The sequence below is a fragment of the Moschus berezovskii genome, chromosome 17 (assembly GCF_049115385.1).
Source record: "Moschus berezovskii isolate FMDL1 chromosome 17, NW_MosBer_1.0, whole genome shotgun sequence".
Lineage (NCBI taxonomy): Eukaryota > Metazoa > Chordata > Mammalia > Artiodactyla > Moschidae > Moschus > Moschus berezovskii.
Window position 1 is genome coordinate 56,327,516 of NC_142476.1, and position 24,944 is coordinate 56,352,459.

General features: G+C 36.8%; 1 protein-coding gene across 1 annotated transcript in view; it reads right to left on the reverse strand.

Moving 5' to 3' along the window:
* Nucleotides 1-10,992: 10,992 nt before the first annotated feature.
* Nucleotides 10,993-24,944, reverse strand: part of RGS7 (regulator of G protein signaling 7) — a 475,042-nt gene continuing 461,090 nt past the window's right edge. Inside the window, exons 16-17 of the mRNA XM_088845061.1 lie at nt 24,529-24,618; nt 10,993-11,672 (exon numbers count right to left, since the gene is read on the reverse strand). Coding sequence (XP_088701187.1) covers nt 11,622-11,672; nt 24,529-24,618 — 141 coding nt within the window. The 3' untranslated portion in view covers nt 10,993-11,621. The remainder of the gene's footprint in view (nt 11,673-24,528; nt 24,619-24,944) is intronic.

Genomic DNA, 24,944 nt, shown 5'->3' on the forward strand with positions numbered 1-24,944 from the left:
TAGAGGAGTTCACTGAGCTTTCTGAGGGCTAGGCTTAGGTAAGAAGACTATCTGGAGTACTGTCCCATTTGGCAACCACAGTGCATGGCAAGAAATCACCCCAGGCTTCTAAAGGGTCAAGGACAAGCAATCGTGTTGTGTTGAAAGTTGCTCTCTGGTCAGAAAAATGGAGATGTGGAGGGAGTAAGGACTTCTGTCATTGTCTCTTCTCTTCTAACATAGTCTCCAGCTGCAAGTTGTGATGTTCTAAAGGAAAACGTAAGGCTTCCCAGGTGACGCTAATGGTAAAGAACCTGCCTGCCAATGCAGGAGACTTCAGAGACACAGGTTCGATCCCTGGGTTAGGAAGATCTCCTGGAGGAGGGCATGACAACCCACTCCAGTATTCTTGCCTGGAGAATCCCATGGACAGAGGAGCCTGGCTGGCTACAGTCCAAAGGATCGCAGAGTCAGACACAACTAAAGCAACTTACAAAGGAAAACATGGGGCTTCCCAGGTGGCGCTAGTGGTAAAGAACCTGCCTGCCAGTGCAGATGTAAGAGATGCGGGTTCAATTCCTGGGTTGGGAAGATCCTCCTGAAGAAGGGCATGGCAACCCACTCTAGTGTTCTTGCCCGAAAAATCCCTTGGACAGAGGGGCTTGGCAGGCTACAGTCCATAGGGTGGCAAAGAGTCTGACAATACAAGCCCACACATGCAAAGGAAAACACATCATGGCAATCATTTTGCTGTATATACACATCAAAGCATCATATTGTATAACTAAAACTAATACAATGTTATATGTCACTCATAGCTCAACAAAAAATAAAATGGGAGGAAAATTTTCAAATCCTAAAAATAATTCACACACATGCTAATTGACTAATAAAATTGAAAACTGTGTTAGAGCAAAGGATTATTTTTTAGTTGTCTTCAACTTATGGATAATGATAATAGTTTATAATTTATATTAATAATATTAATTAACAGTAGTATTTATATTTAGTCATCAGTTCAGTTCAGTCGCTCAGTCGTGCCCGACTCTCTGCGACCCCATGAATCACAGCACGCAGGCCTCCCTGTCCATCACCAACTCCCAGAGTACACTCAAACTCATGTCCACAGAGTCGGTGATGCCATCCAGCCATCTCATTCTCCGTTGTCCCCTTCTCCTCCCGCCCCCAACCTTTCCCAGCATCAGAGTCTATTTAGTCATAGTATGATATTATTGGGCTTCCCAGGTGGCACTAGTGGTAAAGAACCCACTTGCCAATGCAGGAGATGTAAGAGATGTGCGTTTGATGCCTGGATTGGGAAGATCCCCCTAGAGGAGGGCATGGCAACCCACTCCAGTATTCTTGCCTGGAGAATGCCCATGGACAAGAGGAGCCTGATGGACTACAGTCCATGGGGTCACAAGGAGTCGGACACGACTGAAGCGACTTTGAACAGCACACATGATATTATTAGCCCATCAGTTCAGTTCAGTTCAGTTCAGTCGCTCAGTCGTGTCCGACTCTCTGCGATCCCATGAATCACAGCACGCCAGGCCTCCCTGTCCATCACCAACTCCCGGAGTACACTCAAACTCATGTCCACAGGGTCGGTGATGCCATCCAGCCATCTCATTCTCTGTCGTTCCCGTCTCCTCCCACTCCCAATCCCTCCCAGCATCAGAGTCTTTTCCATTGAGTCAACTTGTCGCATGAGGTGGTCAAAGTATTGGAGTTTCAGCCTCAGCATCAGTCCTTCCAATGAACACCCAGGATTGATCTCCTTTAGAATGGACTGATTGGATCTCCTTGCAGTCCAAGGGACTCTCAAGAGTCTTCTCCAGCACCACAGTTCAAAAGCATCAATTCTTCGGCAATCAGCTTTCTTCAGAGTCCAACTCTCACATCCATACATGACCATGGGAAAAACCACAGCCTTGACTAGACAGACCTTGGCTGGCAAAGTAATGTCTCTGCTTTTTAATATGCTATCTAGGTTGGTCATAACTTTCCTTCCAAGGCGTAAGTGTCTTTTAATTTCCTGGCTGCAATCAGCATCCTCAGTGATTTTGGAGCCAAAAAAATAAAGTCTGACACTGTTTCCACTGTTTTCCCATCTATTTCCCATGAAGTGATGGGACCAGATGCCATGATCTTCATTTTCTGAATGTTGAGCTTCAAGCCAACCTTTTCACTCTCCTCTTTCACTTTCATCAAAAGGCTTTTGAGTTCCTCTTCACTTTCTGCCATAAGGGTGGTGTCATCTGCATATCTGAGGTTATTGATATTTCTCCCGGCAATCTTGATTCCAGCATGGGCTTCTTCTAGCCCAGTGTTCCCCATGATGTACTCTGCATGTAAGTTAAATAAGCAGGGTGACAATATACAACCTTTACGTACTCCTTTTCCTATTTGGAACCAGTCTGTTGTTCCATGTACAGTTATAACTGTTGCTTCCTGACCTGCACACAGGTTTCTCAAGAGGCAGGTCAGGTGGTCTGGTATTCCCATCTCTTTCAAAATGTTCCACAGTTTATTGTGATCCACACAGTCAAAGGCTTTGGCATAGTCAATGAAGCAGAATAGATGTTTTTCTGGAACCCTCTTGCTTTCTCCATGATCCAGCAGATGTTGGCAATTTGATCTCTGGTGCCTCTGCCTTTTCTAAAACCTGCTTGAACATCTGGGAGTTCATGGTTCACATATTGCTGAAGCCTGGCTTGGAGAATTTTGAGCATGACTTTACTAGCGTGTGAGATGAGTGCAATTATGCAGTAGTTTGAGCATTCTTTGGCATTCCCTTTCTTTGGGTTTGGAATGAAGACTGACCTTTTCCAGTCCTGTGGCCACTGCTGAGTTTTCCAAATTTGCTGGCATATTGAGTGCAGCACTTTCACTGCATCATCTTTCAGGATTTGAAATAGCTCAATTGGAATTCCATCACCTCCACTAGCTTTGTTCGTAGTGATGCTCTCTAAGGCCCACTTGACTTCACATTCCAAGATGTCTGGTTCCAGGTGAGTGATCACGCAATCGTGATTATCTTCATCATGAAGATCTTTTTTGTACAGTTCTTCTGTGTATTCTTGCCACCTCTTCTTAATATCTTCTGCTTCTGTTAGGTCCATACCATTTCTGTCCTTTATCGAGCCCATCTTTGCATGAAATGTTCCCTTGATACCTCTAATTTTCTTGAAGAGATCTCTTGTTTTTCCTATTCTGTTGTTTTCCTCTATTTCTTTGCATTGATCGCTGAGGAAGGCTTTCTTATCTCTCCTTGCTATTCTTTGGAACTCTGCATTCAGATGCTTGTATCTTTCCTTTTCTCCTTTGCTTTTCGCTTCTCTTCTTTTCACAGCTATTTGTAAGGCCTCCTCAGACAGCCATTTTGCTTTTTTGCATTTCTTTTCCATGGGGATGGTCTTGGTCCCTGTCTCCTGTACAATGTCATGAACCTCCGTCCAGAGTTCATCAGGCACTCTATCCATCAGATCTAGTCCCTTAAATCTATTTCTTACTTCCACTGTATAATCATAGCCCATAATAATCCATAATCAGAGAGGAACAATTACTCTTAATCTCTCCTTCTGCCAGTTACGTCATGCTGCATTATTATAGCCAAGTTGGAAGGTAAAGGGTTTTTCTCTACTAACTTTTGTTATAAGAATTTGGGCAGCAAAGCAAGTCACTGAACCTCTGTTTCATCAGCTATAAATATCATGTTACTTATTTTTCAAGGTTGCTGGGAAGACAGAGATGTTTGCTTCATTTAGTATAAGACTTGTCATATGCTATCATGTAACATAGTTACTATTGTCATCAAGAAACACTATCCTAGGTGTATTTCCCTTTCCATCCCCATTTTCCTTAAGAAGTGATTGTCTGGAACTCATATTTCTGAGTCCACAGTCACTTAAGTGGTCTGTCATAGGTATAACAAATATCTGGGTAACTTTTATAATTTTCCATTCCTTACCTTTTAACTTCATTGCACTGACTCCGTCAGTCTGTCTGCTTACAGTGTCTGTACAGCAGCTCCATGACAATTCAATTCAACAGAACTGGCTCCTTTAGCTACCTTAGAAATACCAATTGACCACTAGATGTCAGAGCTGCTCAGAAACCACATTCATTTCTCCACCTTTTTAAAAAATTAATTCATTTTTTTATTGAAGGATAATTGATTTACAGAATTTTGCTACTTTCTGTCAAACCTCAACATGAATCAGCCATAGGTATACGTATGTCCCCTCCCTCTTGAACCTCCCTCCCATCTCCCTCCCCATCCCACCCCTCTAGGCTGATACAGAGCCCCTGTTTGAGTTTCCTGGGCCATACAGCAAATTCCCGTTGACTATCTATTTTACATATGGTAATGTAAGTTTCCATGTTACTCTTTCCATACATCTCACCCTCTTGTCCCCTCTGCCCATGTCCATAAGTCTATTCTCCACCTTTTTATGAAGAGATTTTCAGTGACTTTGACAACCATTTCATGAGGGTCACATTTCTACTGGGGATCAATTTTGAGTTTGCAAGTCTATGTTTCATGCCAGTATAATTTGTTTTCTTCAAGGAGAAAATTTAAGGACAGTTTGCTATTTTTGCAGTCCATGTGATAGAGTGGCTGACACACAGGTGACCATGGGCCCAAGTTATATTGAGGAAAAAGACAACTGCAAAGCCCTAAAAAAATCAAATGGTGATGAAAAGACCAGGCTCAGAGAGTGGTGTGATTACAGTGACAATCAGAAGCTATAGCTGAAAGAAACATCTATTATGATATGAAAGTCATCAAACTCTACACCTCAGACATCAAGTCTTTTGCAATAAAAGGTCTCTTCTTTTTCTTTAATTGCACTGGGATCCTGGACCAGAGGCATGTGGGCATGAGAGTTTGCAGTCATGGAGGGTCTGGTAAAAGAACAGGCTCAGAGGACAGCCTACATTAATTGCTTAGCAATGTTAGTGCTAGTTCCAAAAGTCACCTAAATATCGTTCAGAACATAATAATGGACATAAGCTGTAACAAGACTGAGGAAAGTGGAAAAGAAGGAAAACGAACTCTCTCTAGAGAGACCTCCATGGCAAGAATAAATCTACCAAGGCACACAGAGGAAGAAGGTTTTTTAACTTAAGTTCCTAGGGTCTAAAAGAGTGTATACCAAGACAAAAATTTTTTTTTGATGTGAAATTTATCCATTTTACTTCATTTTCTTTTCTGTCTTTGTCTTGCATCTCTCTGCACATCAGAAAATTAAATACAGGTCCCAAGTACCTGCCTATCCTCAATGAGGTAAAACCTGGAACAAAGGGAGGAAAAGTGGCACCTGTGTCCCCACCTGTGATGACACAGTGGAAGGGAATACACAAAACCACGCTGTCTGGCACCTCTGACCTTGAAGAGAGTTTCAGCAGTGTCCTTCCCATGTGGCAGAAGCTCTAAGGTTGATAAATAAATTTCCCTCACAAATAATCTAAGGTGCCCTTTAGACCACAGTTTTCCCTAGGGCAAGCAAGTCTGTGCACTTGCCCTTCAGTGATAAGCATCCCTACTATGTGTCATGATGTCAAGGGTGGGGTTCCTGTCCATACTGGGACTCCATCTCTTACTCATCTCTATAGGCACACATCTCCTACAAACATCTCTGTCATTTATTTTGTACAGATTCTGTTCAATTAACCCTTCTTCAGGAGGCACTGCTCTATGTGAAAATGTTGATACGAAGTATCCATGAGAAAAAGGTGAGTTCAGGGTCTTGCTGCACTGCCACCTTAGATTAGAACTTGGGGTAGTATCGTTTTAGGTGTCTTTTACAAACTGTGTGTGTGAGTGCATGCTCAGTTATGTCCAACTCTCAGTGACCCCATGGACTCGAGCCCATCAGGCTCCTCTGTCCAGGGAATTTTCCAGGCAAGGATACTGGAATGGGTTGCCATTTCCTACTCCAGGGGATCTTCCTGACCCAAGGATCAAACCTGTGTCTCTTGCATCTCCTGCATTGGCAGGCAGATTCTTTACCATTGCTATGCCCAGATGCATTTCTAGTCTAACCTGAGTATTTTTGAGACGCTTTTAAATCATCTCCTGCATTTTAATTGCTAATAAATTTGAACTTATTCCATGTTATTTTGTGTTTGCCATTTAATTTGACGTTACTTCCTTTCACCTTATTGTATAGGTCTAGTTTTATTTCATCATTTCCCTATTGTATAAAACATGGTATTTTTCAATATTCATATTCTATACTGTATAAGTATATAGTTAATTCAAATTTAAAATGTATTTTTCTAGCTAAATAGAAAGCTAATTTCCACTTTAGTTCTCACAAATAAGACAAAGTTGAAGTGTTTTATTTCCTTCTACTCTCTTCTACTTTTCAACTTCCAAGTTTACTTCTTGATAGAAAATGGTCTTTATCAAGAGAAAAAAAGAAGTTTGAAGAATATATGCAAGAATGAAGAATTAATGGTAAGCAAAGAAAGTAGTAATAAATTAGTAAAGTAAATGTGTATTTATTATAAGATCCTGATTACAAGATGGAATGTTTTAGTTATTAAATACCTACTTCCCCCGTTAGCCCAGGAGTCCTCTGGAAATTTACAGTGTAAAGGAGAGAAGTTTTTGTACTTTGGGGCCAGACAAAGATTCCTCTGAACACCCTGAATTGGGAAAGAGAGGATATAATCTCTTCTTCATGGTCATAGCCATCTACTCCGTTTTTCACCTCTAGCTCATACTGGATAGGTTCCTGCAAAAGTTTATCTTCCATCCACAGGTAAGGTCACTGATGCTCTCTGAAAAGCCCCATTTCTGCTTTCCAGAGCCACCCTTTCCAGAATCAATTTGTTCAAGACTTAGTTTCCTTATCAATTTCAGCTTTTGGTCACTCATTTGGTCCTGATTCTTTATTGACTTTATCTGGTTGGTTCTCAACCAACATCACACCTGACTCTTCTCCACACCTTCCCCCTGGTCTCTGATATCGTAATTTGGGACTTTGTTTTGTCCCTTGAGGGCTTCTCTGACAGCTCAGTTGGTAAAGAATCCGTCTGCAATGCAGGAGACCCTGGTTTGATCCCTGGGTTGGGAAGATCCCCTGGAGAAGGGAAAGGTTACCCACTCCAGTATTCTCGCCTGGAGAATTCCATGGACTGTATAGTCCATGGGGTCGCAAAAGTCGGACATGACTGAGGACTTCATTCCTGATTCCACTCCAGCTAGGAAAGGTGTTTGGATGCATCTTTTTTGTTTTACAAAGATGACCTTTTGGAGGAAAAGAAAGGGAAGAGAGTAAGTTAAATATTGTTTCTTGACTACCAAATACGTACCAAATACTTTGCTTGATGATTTAGACACACTCTTAATCAGTTCAACCAATACTGGAGTTAGATGTCATTAACCTTTAAAAGGATGTCAAACACACTCCAATTTAGTTGATTTCCAAACAAGTATGAAATGATTAAGGTCCTATAACCTAATAAAAGCACCAGGATTTATTGATCAATTTATTAGTCAAGAAATATTCATGTCTTCCCAGCAACTAATGACCTTTTTGAAGTTAAGTTACAAATGCATTTTATTTCAACTCCAGGGAAACTGCCATAGGCATTCAAGGGCATATACAACAGTTTCTGTTTTAATGCACTTCTAAAGTAACAATATTTTGGCTTGATACATCATTTGGTATCTTTCTAAAGACTAATTTGTGGTACAAAATTCTCAATCAAAAGACGCAAATACATGGTTGCATGACAAAATATATGAGATACCACTGTGTGTTACATGAGTTTAATTTTCTCTCTTCATTCTTTACATTCATAAAGTTCTTCACTCTCTCCTATTTTTAAAAATGCCTTAGAAGATGGATTGGTACTTTCGGTTATGACATGTTGATATTTTACAAGGTATTACAATATGCAGAGATAGTCATGGGGAGTAGTAAAGCTGTTGAATATTTCAATGTGTTCTTTCAAGTATATTTTAAGAACACAAAAATCCTATGTGTGGAGACAATTAGTGCATATAACTGGACTAAATTCATGCTAGTAGCAAAAAGTTGCCTTTCCTCATAGATGAAAATTAATTTAAAAAAAATCACAAATCTACAAAGAGAAGTGAGAACTTTTACTCCTAAGTAGCAAGATCATCTCATGTACTTATCATAATGAAGAGGGAGAGTTTCTGCCTTCATCTATTTTCCTGCCATCTGACAGGAGATGGCTTAATTAAGATTGCTGATCACCTTTCTACTACTCTGGTTCAAGCAGGAATTCCTTTGGAGAGTCACCAAAAATGTTACTGTAACATATATCACAAGGGGAAGAAGCAGTCAGTGCAATTTAAGAATGTATTACTCTTGTGGTGTAATATATCACTGGGTCATTGCTTTGGTAAGTAACTTTTTAAATTGTTTTAAAGTAGAAAAGACTTTTAAAAATATTTTGTTCACTAGAAACTTGAGAGATTTTTATCCTATGCCTTATAGATCAAAGTGGGGAGGGAGACAGTTGTTGCTGTTCAGTTGCTAAGTCATATCCAACTCTTTGTGACCCCATGAACTGCAGCACACCAGGCTTCCCTGCCTTCATTATTTCCCAGAGTTTGCTCAGACTCATGTCCATTGAGTCGGTGATGCCATCCAACCATCTCATCCTGTCGTCCCCTTCTCCTCCTACCTTCAATCTTTCTCAGCATCAGGATTTTTTCAAATGAGTCAGCTCTTTGCAGCAGGAGGTCAAAGTATTACAGCTTCAGCTTTAGCATCAGTCCTTCCAATGAACATTCAGGGTTGGCTTCCTTCAGGACTGACTGGTTTGATCTCCTTGCAGACCAAAGGAGGGACTCTGAAGAATCTTCTCTAGCACCACAGTTCAAAAGCATCAATTCTTCAGCTCTCAGCCTTCTTTATGGTCCAACTCTCACATCCATACAACTACTGGAAAAACCATAGTTTCGACTATACAAAGCTTTGCTGACAAAATGATGTCTCGGCTTTATAATACACTGTCTAGGTTTGTCATAGCTTTTCTTCCAAGGAGCAAGAATCTTTTAATTTTGTGGTTGCAGTCACTGTCTTCAGTGATTTTGGAGCCCAAGAAAAGGAAATCTGTCAGTTTCCCCATGCTTATTTCAGTTAGGTGAAAATAATTCTAGAACTTTTCTGAGTGTTTACCCTGAAATACCACTGTTTTGTATCTTTAGTCTTGTCTAAACCATATTAAAATGTCATTAGTCCCACTTTTAAGTACTTGCACCTATAAACTAACTCACATTTTCACTGGAGCTCCTGACTTGGGGATACTTACTTGAGGGTTTCAATTCTTTGTCCTCTATTGTCATTCATATTTATTGCATTTCTGTGTAATTCCATGATTTGGAATTAGTAAGAACGATTTTTAAAAAATTGTCTCCAAAATGACCCATCATATTTGTGCAAGGCATACTGTTTATGCATCAGGTTATTATAAAAGGGGTATCGCTTTCTTTCAAGCAATGTTCCCTTTAGATAGGGTTTCAATTTAGCTTCAGTGCCAAAAGCTGTTCTGACATAACTGTTTTTAAGAAAGAACATCTATCAACTTAGGTTTATTTGCATTTTATGTATTGTTTTTAAAAAGCCATAGGAGCATATAATCAAATCTTTCTTAAATTATTCACAGTGTCCTGATTACAACCTATCTATAAGCCTTTTCCATTTTGTGGCTGTTTATAAAGTAGCTAACAAAGTCCACTACTGATTTTGCACCAGTGTTGGTAAACTTTTTCAGAATTTAAATTTACTCACAGTAATTAATAGCCACTAATAACATGATGCTAAAGCTGAAACTCCAATTCTTTGGCCACCTCATGCAAAGAGTTGACTCACTGGAAAAGACTCTGATGCTGGGAAGGATTGGGGACGGGAGGAGAAGGGGACGACAGAGAATGAGATAGCTGGATGGCATCACCGACTTGATGGACATGAGTTTGAGTGAACTCCGGGAGTTGGTGATGGACAGGGAGGCCTGGTGTGCTGTGATTCATGGGGTTGCAAAGAGTTGGACATGACTGAGGGACTGAACTGAACTGAATAACATGATCTCTTTCTTTTTTTAATGCCAGAGTCTGCAATCTTGTGGTAGATGCAAAAACAAACAAATCAGGCCTATCTCTTGGCTGGGTGACCTTCTGGGTCACTGATCCATCCCTTAAAAGCAATCAGGTTTCTTACCTGAGGTCCTTGGATGAATTTCAGAGGGCATTTTGTGACTGTCTTAAAATTCAGTGCAAATGTTCCCTATGTGAGTGAGTGTATGGATTTTCACATAAAACTTTTACCAGAAGAATTTGTGTGGTATGGTGGATCAGTGTAGTATGTAGCCTCTGAGTCAGACTGCCTGGATTTGTATCACAACACACCACTTGGCTGTTTGACTGTGAACAAATGACGCAACTTTTCTCTGCTTCTGTGTTCTCAAAATTGCAGAAATAATCTTATAGGCCTGCTGTGAGAATTAAATGGGAAAATTTTGTGGTTATGTGAAGCCCATAATACAGTGGTAGGAACTTAGTTAGCACTCACTAAATATCAGTAATTACCATCATGCTGTCAAAGGAATTTGCAACCACCAGAGTTAACAGCCACTGACCTAAGGCATTTTTAAGATTATACTTTAAAGAATCAGTTCCTGAGTTGAGAAGTCACACTAAAATGTAATTCTAATAGAATATGCATTGGTAAAACATAGAGACTCATATTCATAATTAAAAAGGCCTCATAAATAACTCTGAAAATGTGGGAGGTCATTTGTGTTGTTTTCCATGGGAGCAAACCCATCTTCCTGACCTGGGATGAGTTCCCAGATGAATCACTTTGAATCTGCTCCTGGCTGCTCCACTATCCAACTTGTCTTGAAACCCTGAAATAAACTTCCTAGGGTGAGAGATTACATTGTGACTACATTTGTCGATGCCTTCCCAGTATTTTCATTTTCAATTAGCACAGAAGTCAAAAGTTACAAAAGCAACGAGATTACGCATCTTTTAATGAAAGATAAAACAACAATATAAACATACACAAATTTACAGAGAAGGGATCAACTTTGATACATCTGGAGTAAAAGGTGTCTCTTATTTAAATATGGTATAAAAATAAATGCAAGAAACATTAACCAAGAATGTACAGACAACAGACAAAGATGTAAGCTTTTTTCTGACTGTGATACATTGGTGAAATGAAACTTTCTGTGCTAATTTATTATTTAATAAATGTGAAGCTGTATGTATACTTCTTGATAGATGCTTTTTTCCTTTTACAATTCTTCCAGTTTGTGACTGAATTTTTAGTGATCTGTGTGTCTAGAAGAAGGTTTAAGAGAGAGAGAAAGGGGGAAAACAAAAGGCTTACTTCACTTGAACTGTTAAAAAGGAAAAGACACAGCTCCAGTTTAGTACAAGGAAGAAGCAGACATTCTGAAATGGAGGCGTCAGATGGTAGAGTCCCTTGGAGATGGCAGTGCCTTAATGTACACAAAGAAAGAACAGTTCAGGTCCTTTGCTCATGCAACGTCTTGGTCTAATGTCCTCTGCTCCGGGTAACAACAAAGAGCGACAAAGTATATGCAGTGACTCCAGTTCGCTTTCATGCTACAAGATGATCCTTTTAATAAGACTGAACGAGGCTTGTTAACCTCTTTGACGTGAGAGATTTCCCCTGAGAAAAAATATAAACAAGGGAAGAAAGAGAAAACAATATGATCACTGAAAACCTGCTTATGAGTAACATCTGTTTATTGCAGCTGATACTGTACAAGGGTCAAAATGGAACCCTTTAGATGAATCTTAGTTCAAACTTCATGACCAAGCTCCCTCCCTTCCTCCACCAACACATCAAACAAAATGATCCTCCCTTTTTCCATCCTCCCACCCCTCCGCCCACTTCCTCCCCCTGCAAACAGACTGATGGGTTCACAGCACAAATCAGCAAATCATAAAACATGTCCAAAATATTCCATTGAGGCTTAGCAATGATGCAACACCTAGGTTTGCAACCGGTTATAACATGTTACAGCAAACTTTAGGAAGTTGCTCTGAAAGACAGCGATGTGATGCATTCTTGTCCAACTGCTAAGATTAGTGTTGCATTTATAAATATCTAGATGTGCACAGGGTATGATTTAATTAAACAAAATTATTTTTGAGGGTGGGACTGCTGGAAACTCATGTTTGAATCTATTCCCTATCCTTTATGGTAATGGAAAAACAATCAGTGCCTAAAAGTTGAGAAAAGTCTATTTGCTTTGTACTTTAAACTGTAAATGTTTCCTTTTCCATTTGATTTCCTCCAGCCTCAACCTCAGAAAAACCCCATATATTCTGATCCCACTTATTGTGTTAATAACTATTATACGTATTCATTTTTTGAACATCTTGATAGTCAAAACTGTCCCTGTAAATTGCAAATACTCTAGAGAAAGGTATGAAATTTTAAATTTCTGATCAGAATAACAGATTGTCAATTTGGTTATTTCTGTTTTATCCCTCATTGTATATGTTTAGTATAAAAAATAGGTGGAATTTGTACTTCTCAGAGGATAAAATAATAAGGGAAAATCAAAAGATTTTTTAAGAAATATATTTTAGTAATAAGTTAGTCATAGCAATATTCTTGATTTACTACTTAACATGGCTCAGAGTTTGATAAATGAGTGGTGTGGTTTGGGGAGAGAAATCAGCATTCATGACTATATTTTAGAAAAAAAATGATATATTTTAAAAATGATTAATAATTCCAGAATCAATGTTTTTTTATATACTGTACAGTAACTGACAAGGTCTTTTTGTATACTTGAACAGCAGTAATAAAAATGAAGCTCCATTCTCTTTTAATTGGGAAAAAGGAGTTCATAGCTTAGCTTTTATCAAGTTTTGACTTCTGATTGTAGAAGAGCCAGTTTTGCAAAGGACTTTCCCACTTAGCTACGCTCTAATCACTTTATGGGAAGAAAAATACTGAAAGAAAATGCAGATTTCTCACAGGACATCCTATTTTACACTGGCCTTCCAGTCAAACTATGCTTTGTTTCTTCTTGTCACTTCTGTGCTTGTTTCCTCCTCATTCACAAAATGGGAATAAGTAAAGCACCTATTTAAAAAGCTTTTTATGAAGAATAATACAAGTAAATTACTTAAAACTATTTCAGAACATTCTGTGCACTCAGTTTGCTAGTCATTACCTTATTGTATTATTACTATTATTATTATTACTACTGTTACATTCTTTCTCATCAGGATACTGAGACCCAAAGTCACTTTTCTGACCCTGAAAAGAACACAAAATTTCTCATGAATTTGGAAGCTAAAATTATACTACTTTTACACTCCAATACCTTAATCAAATAATGTTTGAAATACAAAACTACTTTTCTATACTTGAAAATTACATTATTTTATACATCTACTACTTTTTTCTCTTATGCTACTAATGTGTGCATATATATTCATTCTGATACTAACGCATTTTTAAAAAGTGCTTACTATTTCTGATGCCATTCGTGGGGTGGGAAGAACCTATACTGGTTGAAGTATAAGAGTGAATTCATATACAGTTGAGGAGGAAGAGGAAGATGCTAACATAAAACTATTTATATTAAAACTACAGATTAATATAATTTGGTTCAAGCTATTGGGAGGATGAATAACATAGTTAGGTTCAAATAAGAAGCCATTTGCCACTTGGAGTCAGTTTTCATTTTGATCAGTGGAAATGATGTCATATTTGTAAATGTAACAAATGGTAATATGGTTCTCTACCTAATTTTCCCCTCAAAATATCTATGAAGTTATTGGTATTGTCCTGGTATTGGCTTTATTTTTAAAAGGGGGGGAGGTACAAATTTAGCTTGGTAAGCTGTTGTAGCAGGAAATAATTTAAAAATACTCACTCATGGAAGCCCATGGAGAAACACAGGCCTACAGTAAATCTGAGGCTTGTGATAGTAAGAAAGCAGATGAACAGAAATGGGAGAACATATGTATATACGTTAACAAACCCACACAAGAAACTCTTGTGAGATGTGGACTCACCAAATACATAAAAAGGGTATTTGTTTTGTGTATTGAGACAATTAAAAGGCAAATTTAAGTATATCTAATAGTAAAATGCGAAGAGTTGACTCACTGGAAAAGACTCTGATGCTGGGAGGGATTGGGGGCAGGAGGAGAAGGGGACAACAGAGAATGAGATGGCTGGATGGCATCACCGACTTGATGGACATGAGTTTGAGTGAACTCCGGGAGATGGTGATAGACAGGGAGGCCTGGTGTGCTGTGATTCATGGGGTTGCAAAGAGTTGGACACAACTGAGCGACTGAACTGAACTGAACTGAATAATAAAAAAAAAAACAAACCTAAGTGCTTCAACCAAGGGTCAAAGTAAATAGATAGCATGGACCCCCAAGTGAGTTATCTAGATTTAAAGACCTAGATCACGTGGATGTGTCTGCAAGCCCTGTGCAAATCTTGCCTTGTTCACGTACTGGAAAGAAAAACACCGTGCAAAGGTATTTTGTGCACTCTCTAGTGTGCAAAGAAGTATCAATTTCTCACTCTAGTGGAAAATCTTAAAAAGAACACTAATTCTTTTTTACAGGTTTAGAAAGAATATACTTGCACATCAGATGTTTTGTAATAATCCTTTTCAGTGTGGATCCTTGGAGGCTGTATTAAATCATCTTGAAAGACAATCCTGAAATTATCTAATTTTTCTAAATTGAAGAATCTGGGAAAATTTCATAGTTAAGTTCTAAAAATCTTAATTATGGAAACTAAAAGGGCTAAAATTCCTTAACAATAGCATGTTTTTTGTTTGTTTGTTTTTATCAGATTGCTTACAATTGAATTCTGTATGAATAATAACTATTTTCAACTCAATGACTACCTTTATGCTATGTCATTTATACCCATTCTTAATAGATTCTAAAGGAAATGAATTTGAAAAAGAATGGATACATGTAATGTTTATGTATAACTGAATTACTTTGCTGTGTGCCTAAAAATAACACAGTTAATCAACTATGTTATACTCCAATGTAAAATAAAAGTTAAAAGAAAGGAAATAGATTACATTGGAAATGGAAATCTATAGAGAAAGACAAAGACAGAAACTCAAAACAAAAATGCAGCATCCTGTGACATTTTATAGTATCTAGTTAATGTACAATATGCTAGCACATGATCCATTTCAGGACAAAATTAACCTGACTTTAACTGGCATCTAAGTGAAAACAGATTCTCTGGATAGTATAGCTATCACATAAACAAAGCAGTTTTTCTAGTGTCTCTCAATAAAATTTCATCTCCATCAAACTAATTCCTTCCTTTTAAAATGTTGCATGGAGATTTTGTTATAATTAGGAAAATAAAACTCCCCCCAATAAAACGACCTGTGTGCTCATTCTTAGTTTTCTCAAATTGACTATCAAACATTATGAATTTCACATAATATAAAATTTTTTCTTGGTCTTAAAGTAATAACAGAAAGTTGACAAAGAGCTGTGAATCCCTAGAAATGGAAATAAAGATCAGGCTCTTAGCTCCATATGAGAGCCCTCAGCATCTGAATGATGGAAGCAAATGTCCACATTCCTTTCCTGCAGACACTGATACATGAAGGAAGTAGGGGAGAAGCCATATTTGCTTGGGTGACCAGCTACTTGTTTTATTACTGTCATAAAACATAAAAACAATGTATTCAGTCTTTACCAGTCTACAGGACACAAACCAAACCAACACTAACTGAAGGGATGGATTTTTAGAAGATAGCCATGAAAGAGTTTAAAGAGTAGGAAATTACCAAGACCTTTTGGATTAAAAAAATATTAACATCTTAACTCTTATTCCTACTTGTTTGTTTCGTATTACTACCTCCTAGTCTTTCCCATGTGTTGCTGTAGACTTAGAAATACCTTCTAGAATGCCTTGTCAGCTCCAGAGGCTCTGGGACCAGGAGAGGGCAAATCATGTCATTGACTTTTTATTGGTGTCTGTGATCCAGTTACTGGACCTGTGCTGAGCCCCACAGCTGTGTAATAAAAAGGGCTGACTGTTTGATGGTAATGAGATGCTGTTGGACTAGAGATAAGAAACGTACACACTCATGACAGGCTGAACTAAAGGATACATTTCTTTGTTTATTCTCATATGAAAATTGCACCTGTTTCACTTAAAAAATATAAATGTCTTTGCCTGGGTTTCAAAATCCTTCAGAACCTGGCTCCCCTGGCCTTTCAAACTACTCATTGTCACTCCACAGAATGGCTCTCTGGCTGGTCTTTGCACCTGCTACTCTCTGAGCTTGGGTTCTACTCACTCTTCAGATAAACTTCTTACTCATGTTTTTGCTGACGTCTTCTAATTGCCCCTTAAGTTCTTCTGCAGTTTACCTCTCTAGATTCTTTGTCAGTACTTTTTCCCTCTGGGTCGGGAAGATCCATTTGAGGAGGGCATGGAAACCCACTCAGTATTCTTATTTGGGAAATCCCAAGGACAGAGGAGCCTCGTGGGCTACAGTCCATGGGGTCACAAAGAGTTGGACATGACTTAGCAACTAAACATTTTAAAAATGCTGTTTCGTACAATCCTCTAAGTCACCTGGCTTGATAAAGTAGCTTGATAGCTGTTCAGTTCAGTTCAGTTCAGTTCAGTCGCTCAGTCGTGTCCGACTCTCTGCGACCCACGAATCACAGCACGCCAGGCCTCCCTGTCCATCACCAACTCCTGGAGTTGTTAAACAATCTTAGTATTATAGAAGTCTCCAAAAATGTACTTGTTTCTTTGCATGAGTTGAGTTCCTTGACTGGAAGTCATAGTTTAGGAATAAGCTTCTAGAAAACAGGGTAATGAGATTCAAATGTATTGGTGCAAGTAACTTTTAAGGGAGGAGAGGCACGGTAGGATGAGAAATGGGAGCATGTTGGACACACCCTAACTATTAAGTAATTAACTGATAGAATTTTTTTTTTTTTAACTTTTATTTTGCCCTGGTTGTTGCTATCAGTGAAGCTAAGTGGTGATATGTTGAGGGAATTGAACTAGGCTAGGGGTTTGGAAAAACCCTGCTTCAAATGAAACCAAGTCCTCTAGTATAATCTTCAGATAAGTTTACTGAAACACGGTGGATAATTTCAGCAAAACTGAGAAGTATGAGTTCCTCGAAAATTAAAGAAAACTCAATTATTGAGAATTAAGAAAGAAAAAGAAAAGAAGGAAGGGAAGGAGGGAGAAAGAAAGAAAGGAAGGGGATTCTATAGCTAGTTTGGAGGCTGGTATATTTAATGTTGAACACAGGAAGAAATTCTGTTATGTACTTAAAAGAGATGGTTTATGAACATATTTATATACCAGTTTTTATTAGTAGCTTCTTGTGTGGTTTGAGATAGAAAAAGTAAAGCCAAATACTTTCATTTTCTTAGTTAAGAATAGCTTCCTGAAATAAAAATAGCGTATATCCATTAGAGAAAATGAGGAAACCATAGAAAAATATAAAGAAGAAATAAGCATTACTTGAAATACAATTATTTACATGTTAATATATCCTTCTACTTTTTATACAAAAATATTTTTATTTAAAAAAAAAAACTAAAATTATACTGTGCATAGTACTAAAGCTTATTATGAGTAATATGCTAATTAAAAATGATCATATTTTGATCAATTACCCATGTAACATATATATTTTGTTCAAATTCATCACATTAGTGGGAAAGGAAATCAATTTAGAAAGATGCTACCAACATTTAGAAAAAAATCACATATCATAGAATAAATAAAAACATATTAGGGTAAATTGCATATAATAAGGGAATGTATTATTTCTGAAAGGTTATTTTAGTCCTATACACATATAAACATGCATAAATACAGTTTATATATACATACACACATACTCACAAACATATATATATATTGCATTACTATGTCATAGTAATGGGTCGTGATAAAAAAAGATGAAAGCCAATGCTCTAAAATCTATTCTTGAATAACTGCATCAGGTTGATATACCTTCATGCATTTAAGAATTCACAATTGTATATTCAGATTGTGTCTTATTTTTGGCAGTTATACGATGCAATGAATATTCTTGTTTGTGTATAAACATCTGGGTTTTGTTAGAATTAAATTGTTAGAAGCTGAAATACTGATTGAATATGAGAGAATATTTTTGAAGCTTTTGACACATTGTATAAAGTTCTCTGCAAGAAAATGATTAGCAATTCATATCCCTACTAAGTGTGAATAATACGTGAATTCACCAATTTTCTTATCCTGGATATTATTATTTAAAAAAACTAACCTATTGGAGGAAAAAGTTATTTTGTTGCCTTTTGAGTTAAATTTGGTGATTAATATAGGTTTTCTTTTTGTTTTCTTATATATTTATTGACTATTTGTATTTCCTCTGTTAAAACTGACCAAGACCTTTGCTTAATTTTCCAATGGCGTATTGCTCTTCTGATTTTTTTTTTGCAAAGAACTCCCCATATAAACCACCTTAGATCTTTGTCAAGTACATGCTCATTTACTTGTTTTTAAAAAGAGTTCACCAGACTTGAGGACAGGAAGTTGCTTTAAACAAGTAAGGCATTTAGCAGTCTTTCATTGTATTTCTGTGGATAAGACAGAAAAAGAGGAAGTTCGAAACTAAATAAACAACTGCCTTCTAGGTGTGCTAATATTTGGAGTAGTGGAACTCTCTTCATTTCTGTTCTTATGACATTTTAATCAGCAATTTGCTTGACTAAATTGATATAATTCTACTAAAATGAATGCATGAATGATGCCAATTTGCTAATCTTGGTTAATAGACAGGATAACAAAGAGATACTCCAAAAAATTACATAATGCGATAACTCACAAGATAAAATTTAATCGAAAGAAGAATAAAGAACTGACCTTACACGAAAATTGATAAACAAACAATAAACCAAAAGTCTAGCAGCAAAAGAGAAGATCGAGGAGATGTAATCTTAGTTCATAAGAAAAAAAAATTTCTAGATTTAAAAAACATTTTAAGCCCCAAATAACCTGATTGCTGTGACTGCAATCCGATGCAATTTTCGAGCTGAACTGTGCAAGTTATATATGTCCCTTCTTTCCTATTTGGCATTTGATATTTCTAATCTATGCTGGTTCGGTTACTTCTCAAGTGTTGTGAGTCTGCATGAGTAGATTTGACACAGAATTGCCCTCTTCCAGGTTTGCTCCATAACTTGGTCTGAGGTTGTATTTCCAAAACCTGTAATCTATATTATTCATGGGTGGGAAGGGTGGGCTCAGTGGTGATTGTTAGCATATGGAAAAGAAATTTCATGCCTGATTTCATGTTTAATAAAACCAAGATAAAAATCATTTGACCAGGGACTAGAAATAATCCATAGAGTTTTAGATAGCATCTTAAAACAGTGTAAAACTGCCAGAAAACACTGTAATTCTTCATAGATTGAAGACTAATTGACAAGGAAGCCTGCTATTAATGTGTAATACAATTGCTTTAGAAATCAAGAATACAAACTCTGATTTCTGCCTTCTACAAGTTATTTTCCCTTCTAGTGTATTTATCTCTTGCATTAGGGCAAACATAATGATAAGAGAGAGAAAAATAAATAGACATCTCTTCTTTTGTAATTTTGTACTCCATTTAACTGAGCAATTCAATTTTTTATAAGAAAAAATCAATATTTAACTCGATGGATGCCTGTGATACTTTGAGCTATAACACCAATGAATAAAGAAAGAAATATGGAATAACATAAATGTCCATCAATAGAGGAATAGAAAAATAAATTATAGGTATATCCATTCAGAGGAATTTTGTGCAGCCAATAAACAGAATTGTGTAGAATATGAAATGACCTGGAAGATATTTCTAATGTAATTTAAGCAAATAAAGCATGCTTCAAAAGCATGCTTAAAGAATTTCTTAAATCTATTTGTACAAGTACTATTTACGGCTGTTTCTGGCTAAAGAAATAGTAGATGAAGAAATTGAGGTGCAGCAGTTTAACTGACTTCTAAAAATTCATATGGCAAGAAAGTGTGAGACTGGGTTTCAAGCCTAAATATTAATATTTCAGGTTTCCAGTGCTGGGTATAATAGGAAGAAAATGAGTACTCTATAAAGTAATGAATTTAAAGTCAGAAAAACTTCCTTCTAGTCCTGACTTTCTCTCACCTATAAAATGGGTAAAATAATGAATATTATATAACCTAACTAGCAGGTTCAGATTAAATTAAATTAGATAATATAAAGTACCTAGTGCAGAGCCTGGCACAAGGCAGGTACTCAATGAATGTGAATTACTATCATTATCTCACTTTTCTCAGGTCCTTTCAGAGTCTGCTGCTGCTGCTGCTGCTAAGTCGCTTCAGTCGTGTCCGACTCTGTGTGACCCCATAGACAGAAGTCCACCAGGCTCCCCCGTCCCTGGGATTCTCCAGGCAAGAACACTGGAGTGGGTCTACATATTGTTTCAAAGTATTTCCCCAAGTTCATTTCTTAGACACATTATCTCGTAGCTTCCTTATATTTACCAGAGCAACTTCCACATAGAACTCCTTTAAAATGTTTATTTAAACTCTATCTTTCCTCCATTATTTCTATTTAGTTATAATAAAACCACTCATTCATTATCTTGTGTTAAAATCATTTTATTGATCCTATAAAGGCATCCCATAAAATTTATTACGTAAGTACTTTGGATGCCTATCACAACTGCTGACTCTAAAAGGAATCATAATATTGAGGAACACTGAACCAAGAGGAAATAAAAAAATAAATGAAAATAGAAAGTTAAAGGGAACTTTAAATGGAAATTAACCATCAAAAGATTTAATGGTATACAGTATAATATTTTTAATTTTTTTATAAAAATAATTTTCAGGATAGAAATTCACTTCTCATGACTGATGAAATAAATGTAGCAATTTGTAATCTACTGAGGAAATTAGAGAGCCTTTCTAAGTTTTTACTCCATTTCTTTAGAGTACTATCAAAACAAAATATTCAATAAAAATATTACTTTTTATTTTCCTGGATGTTAAAGGATTAACCCTAAATAACTGTGTCTGAAGGTTATCTGAAATTTATCAGTATGTTGTGTGTATATACGTGTTCTGGTATGAATGTTACTCAACTTATCTTTCTTCAGTAATCTCAACCTTTTGTACCATTCTCCTTAAAAAGATGGTTGTCTTTCTTGGCCTAGTGAAATCCTATTTACCCAGTTAAATGTAACTTCCGGAAATTCTCATATTATTCATGGACTCTACTTAGTCACCCTAATAAATAGAAATAGTTTATCTTTCTCCTGTACACTATAATATTTTGTTTATATCATCATGTACAGTAACAATTAAGGTCTTGTTCTTAAGATACAGCACAATGTCTGGAGTATAGTTGGCACTTGGTGTATAAATTTTGATTGAAGGTGCACAGGATTACTTCCTCACTTCCTCTTATTTCCTATTGATCTTTTCTTAAAGTTTGCAATGAATGACAATGTGGTGCTACTTTAAGAGTTGAGGAAATTGGTCAGATGTGGGGATGGTGTTGGAGGAAAGGCAGCCATTTTGCTTTCCCTTTCCATCTTCCTTAAGTTGCATTATATGTTTTTAATTATATCACAGAAATTTCCAATCCAATCTCAAGAACAATATTCTGTCAGCACTATGTTAGAAAATAATGAATTTGAAACAATTCTTAAACAATACACAGAGCACTGTGCAACATCCTATGGTGACTTTCTCCAGCAAAATCTTGAGGCATTTCTTTAGCATTGTCTTTATCTTCCCATGGTGACTTATGAGGCATGCTTAAAAAATTTTTTTATTAAAGGTCAGAGATTCCAAAAGATCCAGCCAAAATTTTGGGAAGTTAATAGTGTGATTAATTCTTGGAGTCCTTCATTTTCCAGTCCTTTAATTTGTACAATCACAATGAATGTTCAAGGTATATACTGCTTTTTAAAGTCTTTTAATTGGGAAAAGAACTGATTAACATTCCCCACCACAAGGAGCCTTGAAGGAGACTAAAAACAAAAACCATATTTTTGCTGAATCCAATTAGTTTACATTTCAACACACAAACTCCACTTAACTGGCCATCACAGCAAAAGCCACAACACACACCCACAGCAGCAGCAGCATGGAGCTGACCACACAACTCAACAGACAATGCAGACAAACTGGAGTATAAACCAAGATTTTTCTACCTCTTTTCATAACAGGTTAGTGCTGGCCCTCAGTGTTGGTGTACAGTTTTTATGGCATGGGAAAATAGGGATGTTTCTGCCCTATAAAAATAAATGTGTTGAAGGCTTTAGTTTGAGCTTATACAATGTCAGAAAGTTCCAAAGCACTGGCACAATACCAAAAAAAAAGAATCTCACAAACAAATATATCACTGAAACACATGGCAAGATACTAAGAAAACACTGGTAGGAAAACGACTGGTTTCCTGGATGATTTATGCAATAGTTTTCAATACTTTGCTGAAAAATAACGAATGAGAAAGGCATGCTTGTGGGTCTTTGGTGAGCATATATTGTCACCAACCCCCATTCATACGGAGTCTGGCTCTGGCTTTACACTGTTAAATAAGTCATTTTCTCTCTGCAAAAGTAGGAGACACAGAACCCTTGTAGTTCTTAATCTTTTAAGCCTTAGGAAGAGCTAAGGGAAAGAGTACAGAAATTCATACACTATTGTTAACAGAGACAGAGATATATAGAATTAAAATTAAAACATAATTATTTCTTCATTTTATGTAATAATACACACTACTTTCCAAGTCTTAGTTTGACACATACAGATTTTCACATATGATATCTTTATCTACTCGAGGAAGTGCTGGGACAAAAAGATAAGTAGAAGTTCTGAACTTGAATAAAGACAATAAATACTTTTGCTGTTATATCAAAGGGTGCAAGATGGAAGATGGGGCTTGAAACTGGGAACATCTCCCAACTGGACTTTGATTTGCAACTCTTTAAAAATGAAAACTTACCACATTCTGTGCAAAGTTTTCAAAACATGTTCTGCGGTCCATTGAATATCCCGACTTATATGTGTGGGGTTGGGCAGGGCAAAGAAAAATAACAAACAGAGAGAAAGAGAGGAGGAAGGAAGAAAGGAAGGAAGGCAAAGCCAGAAAGAAAAATGGCAGTAAAAGACAGGGTGATGAAATGATGCAACACCAAATTCATGTTCTAAATCACAGGGATCAGGAAAACAGGAGAGCCTCCACTGAAGGCCTCCTGTCACAGGGCATGGGCTCTGTTTGCATTAACGCTTATACTTATAACGCCAAAACTCTTCTTGTGCAAACAAAATGATGTGATTTCAAGCAAAATCAAACGACACTGAAATAAAGTAGATATGTTTAGGTTTTATGCTGACATTTGAAAATCTAGTGGCTTATGTTCAGAATATCCTCATAATTTTCTACTGGTAGGTACTAAATTTCTGTTGATATCATTAATTCTGTAGACCACTGCTGTCCAACAGAACTTTCTGAAAGCATGGAAATTTCATTCTAGACTAATATTTCAGAAGTCTTTAGCTGTGGCCATTGAGTATGAGAAATTTGATTAGAATTTTATGTAATCTACCTAATTTAAATTTAAACCATTGCATGTGCTGCTGGTTGCTGTACTGGTCAGTGCAACTGTCTGGTTGCAGAGTCAGTGGACTTTGAAAAATATCATTAGCTTAAGTGATGATCATGAACTACACAAAATTATCATTTCATCTCAGAATTTCAAGAAGCTATGGACTATTTTAACGTTACCAAATAATGAATGGTGTTGATGTTTACAACCAGATTTTCCATTTTCTGTTAAATTGATTAATAAGGTGTTACTGACAGTGAGACTTTTTCTTTTTTTAGTTTTCTTTATTTATTATTATTATTTTTAACAGTGAGACTTTGATTATTAACATTAATTGAACAATGTAGCCTACTGCAGTTCTTCAAAAATATGCTAGCAGCTCTTAGGTATGATGCTTCATCGCAGGGATATTAAGTGACTCAGGATAAATGCCAAGTGAAGATATTTGGAAGCAAACATTTAGTTTGCTGATAGTTGTTGCATTTTGGCAACTATCACAGGAAAAAAAATGAGTTATGGGGCATATACGTACATTCCAGTTTACAGGATGAGGAAAACCCTCTCTGAGTTTTTAATCTGATGGCATTGTTCTTTTCTTTACTGCAATTTCTTATTTCCTTAAACTGGCATACAGAAGACTAACATGAAACATGAGAACAGCATCTTAAAAACTTTGAAAAGCATGGACATCTGCCGAGACAAACACACAATAAAGAAAATAAGCAATCAACAGGCAGAAACACATACAACTTAAATGACCCTGATAAAATGCAGGGGTTTGGGGAAGGGTCTTGGAGTATATCCACTTACCATTTGTCCAATACTGTGGTCCCAGCAGAGATAACTACTCCAAATAACTATAACTGAGAACTAGGTCATAAAAGTTCACAAAGAACCAATACCTTTTTCTTTGCCTGTAGAAGTTCCTGATAGGCACTGGATCTTATAAAACGTGGGTATGAATCACTTTTCATCAGTTTGTAAATGTGCTCCTAAAAAGAAATAATGGTTGAAGTGCCTCTTTATTATTTCTTAGGAAAAATCAAATACTGTGATAAGAATGCAACATCTGATTCAAAAACAAATCTGGAATAATGATAATGCTGATGAGAATACTTTATATGCTTATAGAACAATTTAGACCTTCAAATTTATTATTTTATTCAAGGATCTGTGTTTAAACTGGTTTGGGAGCTATGAAGGAGGCAAATCAAATCCAGTCCTTAGAAAAATGGGATTTAGTTAGTAGACTCTCATCACATAATTTCAAATCAAGTTGTTGATTTATATAGACCATTAAGATAAATAAACCTGCTAT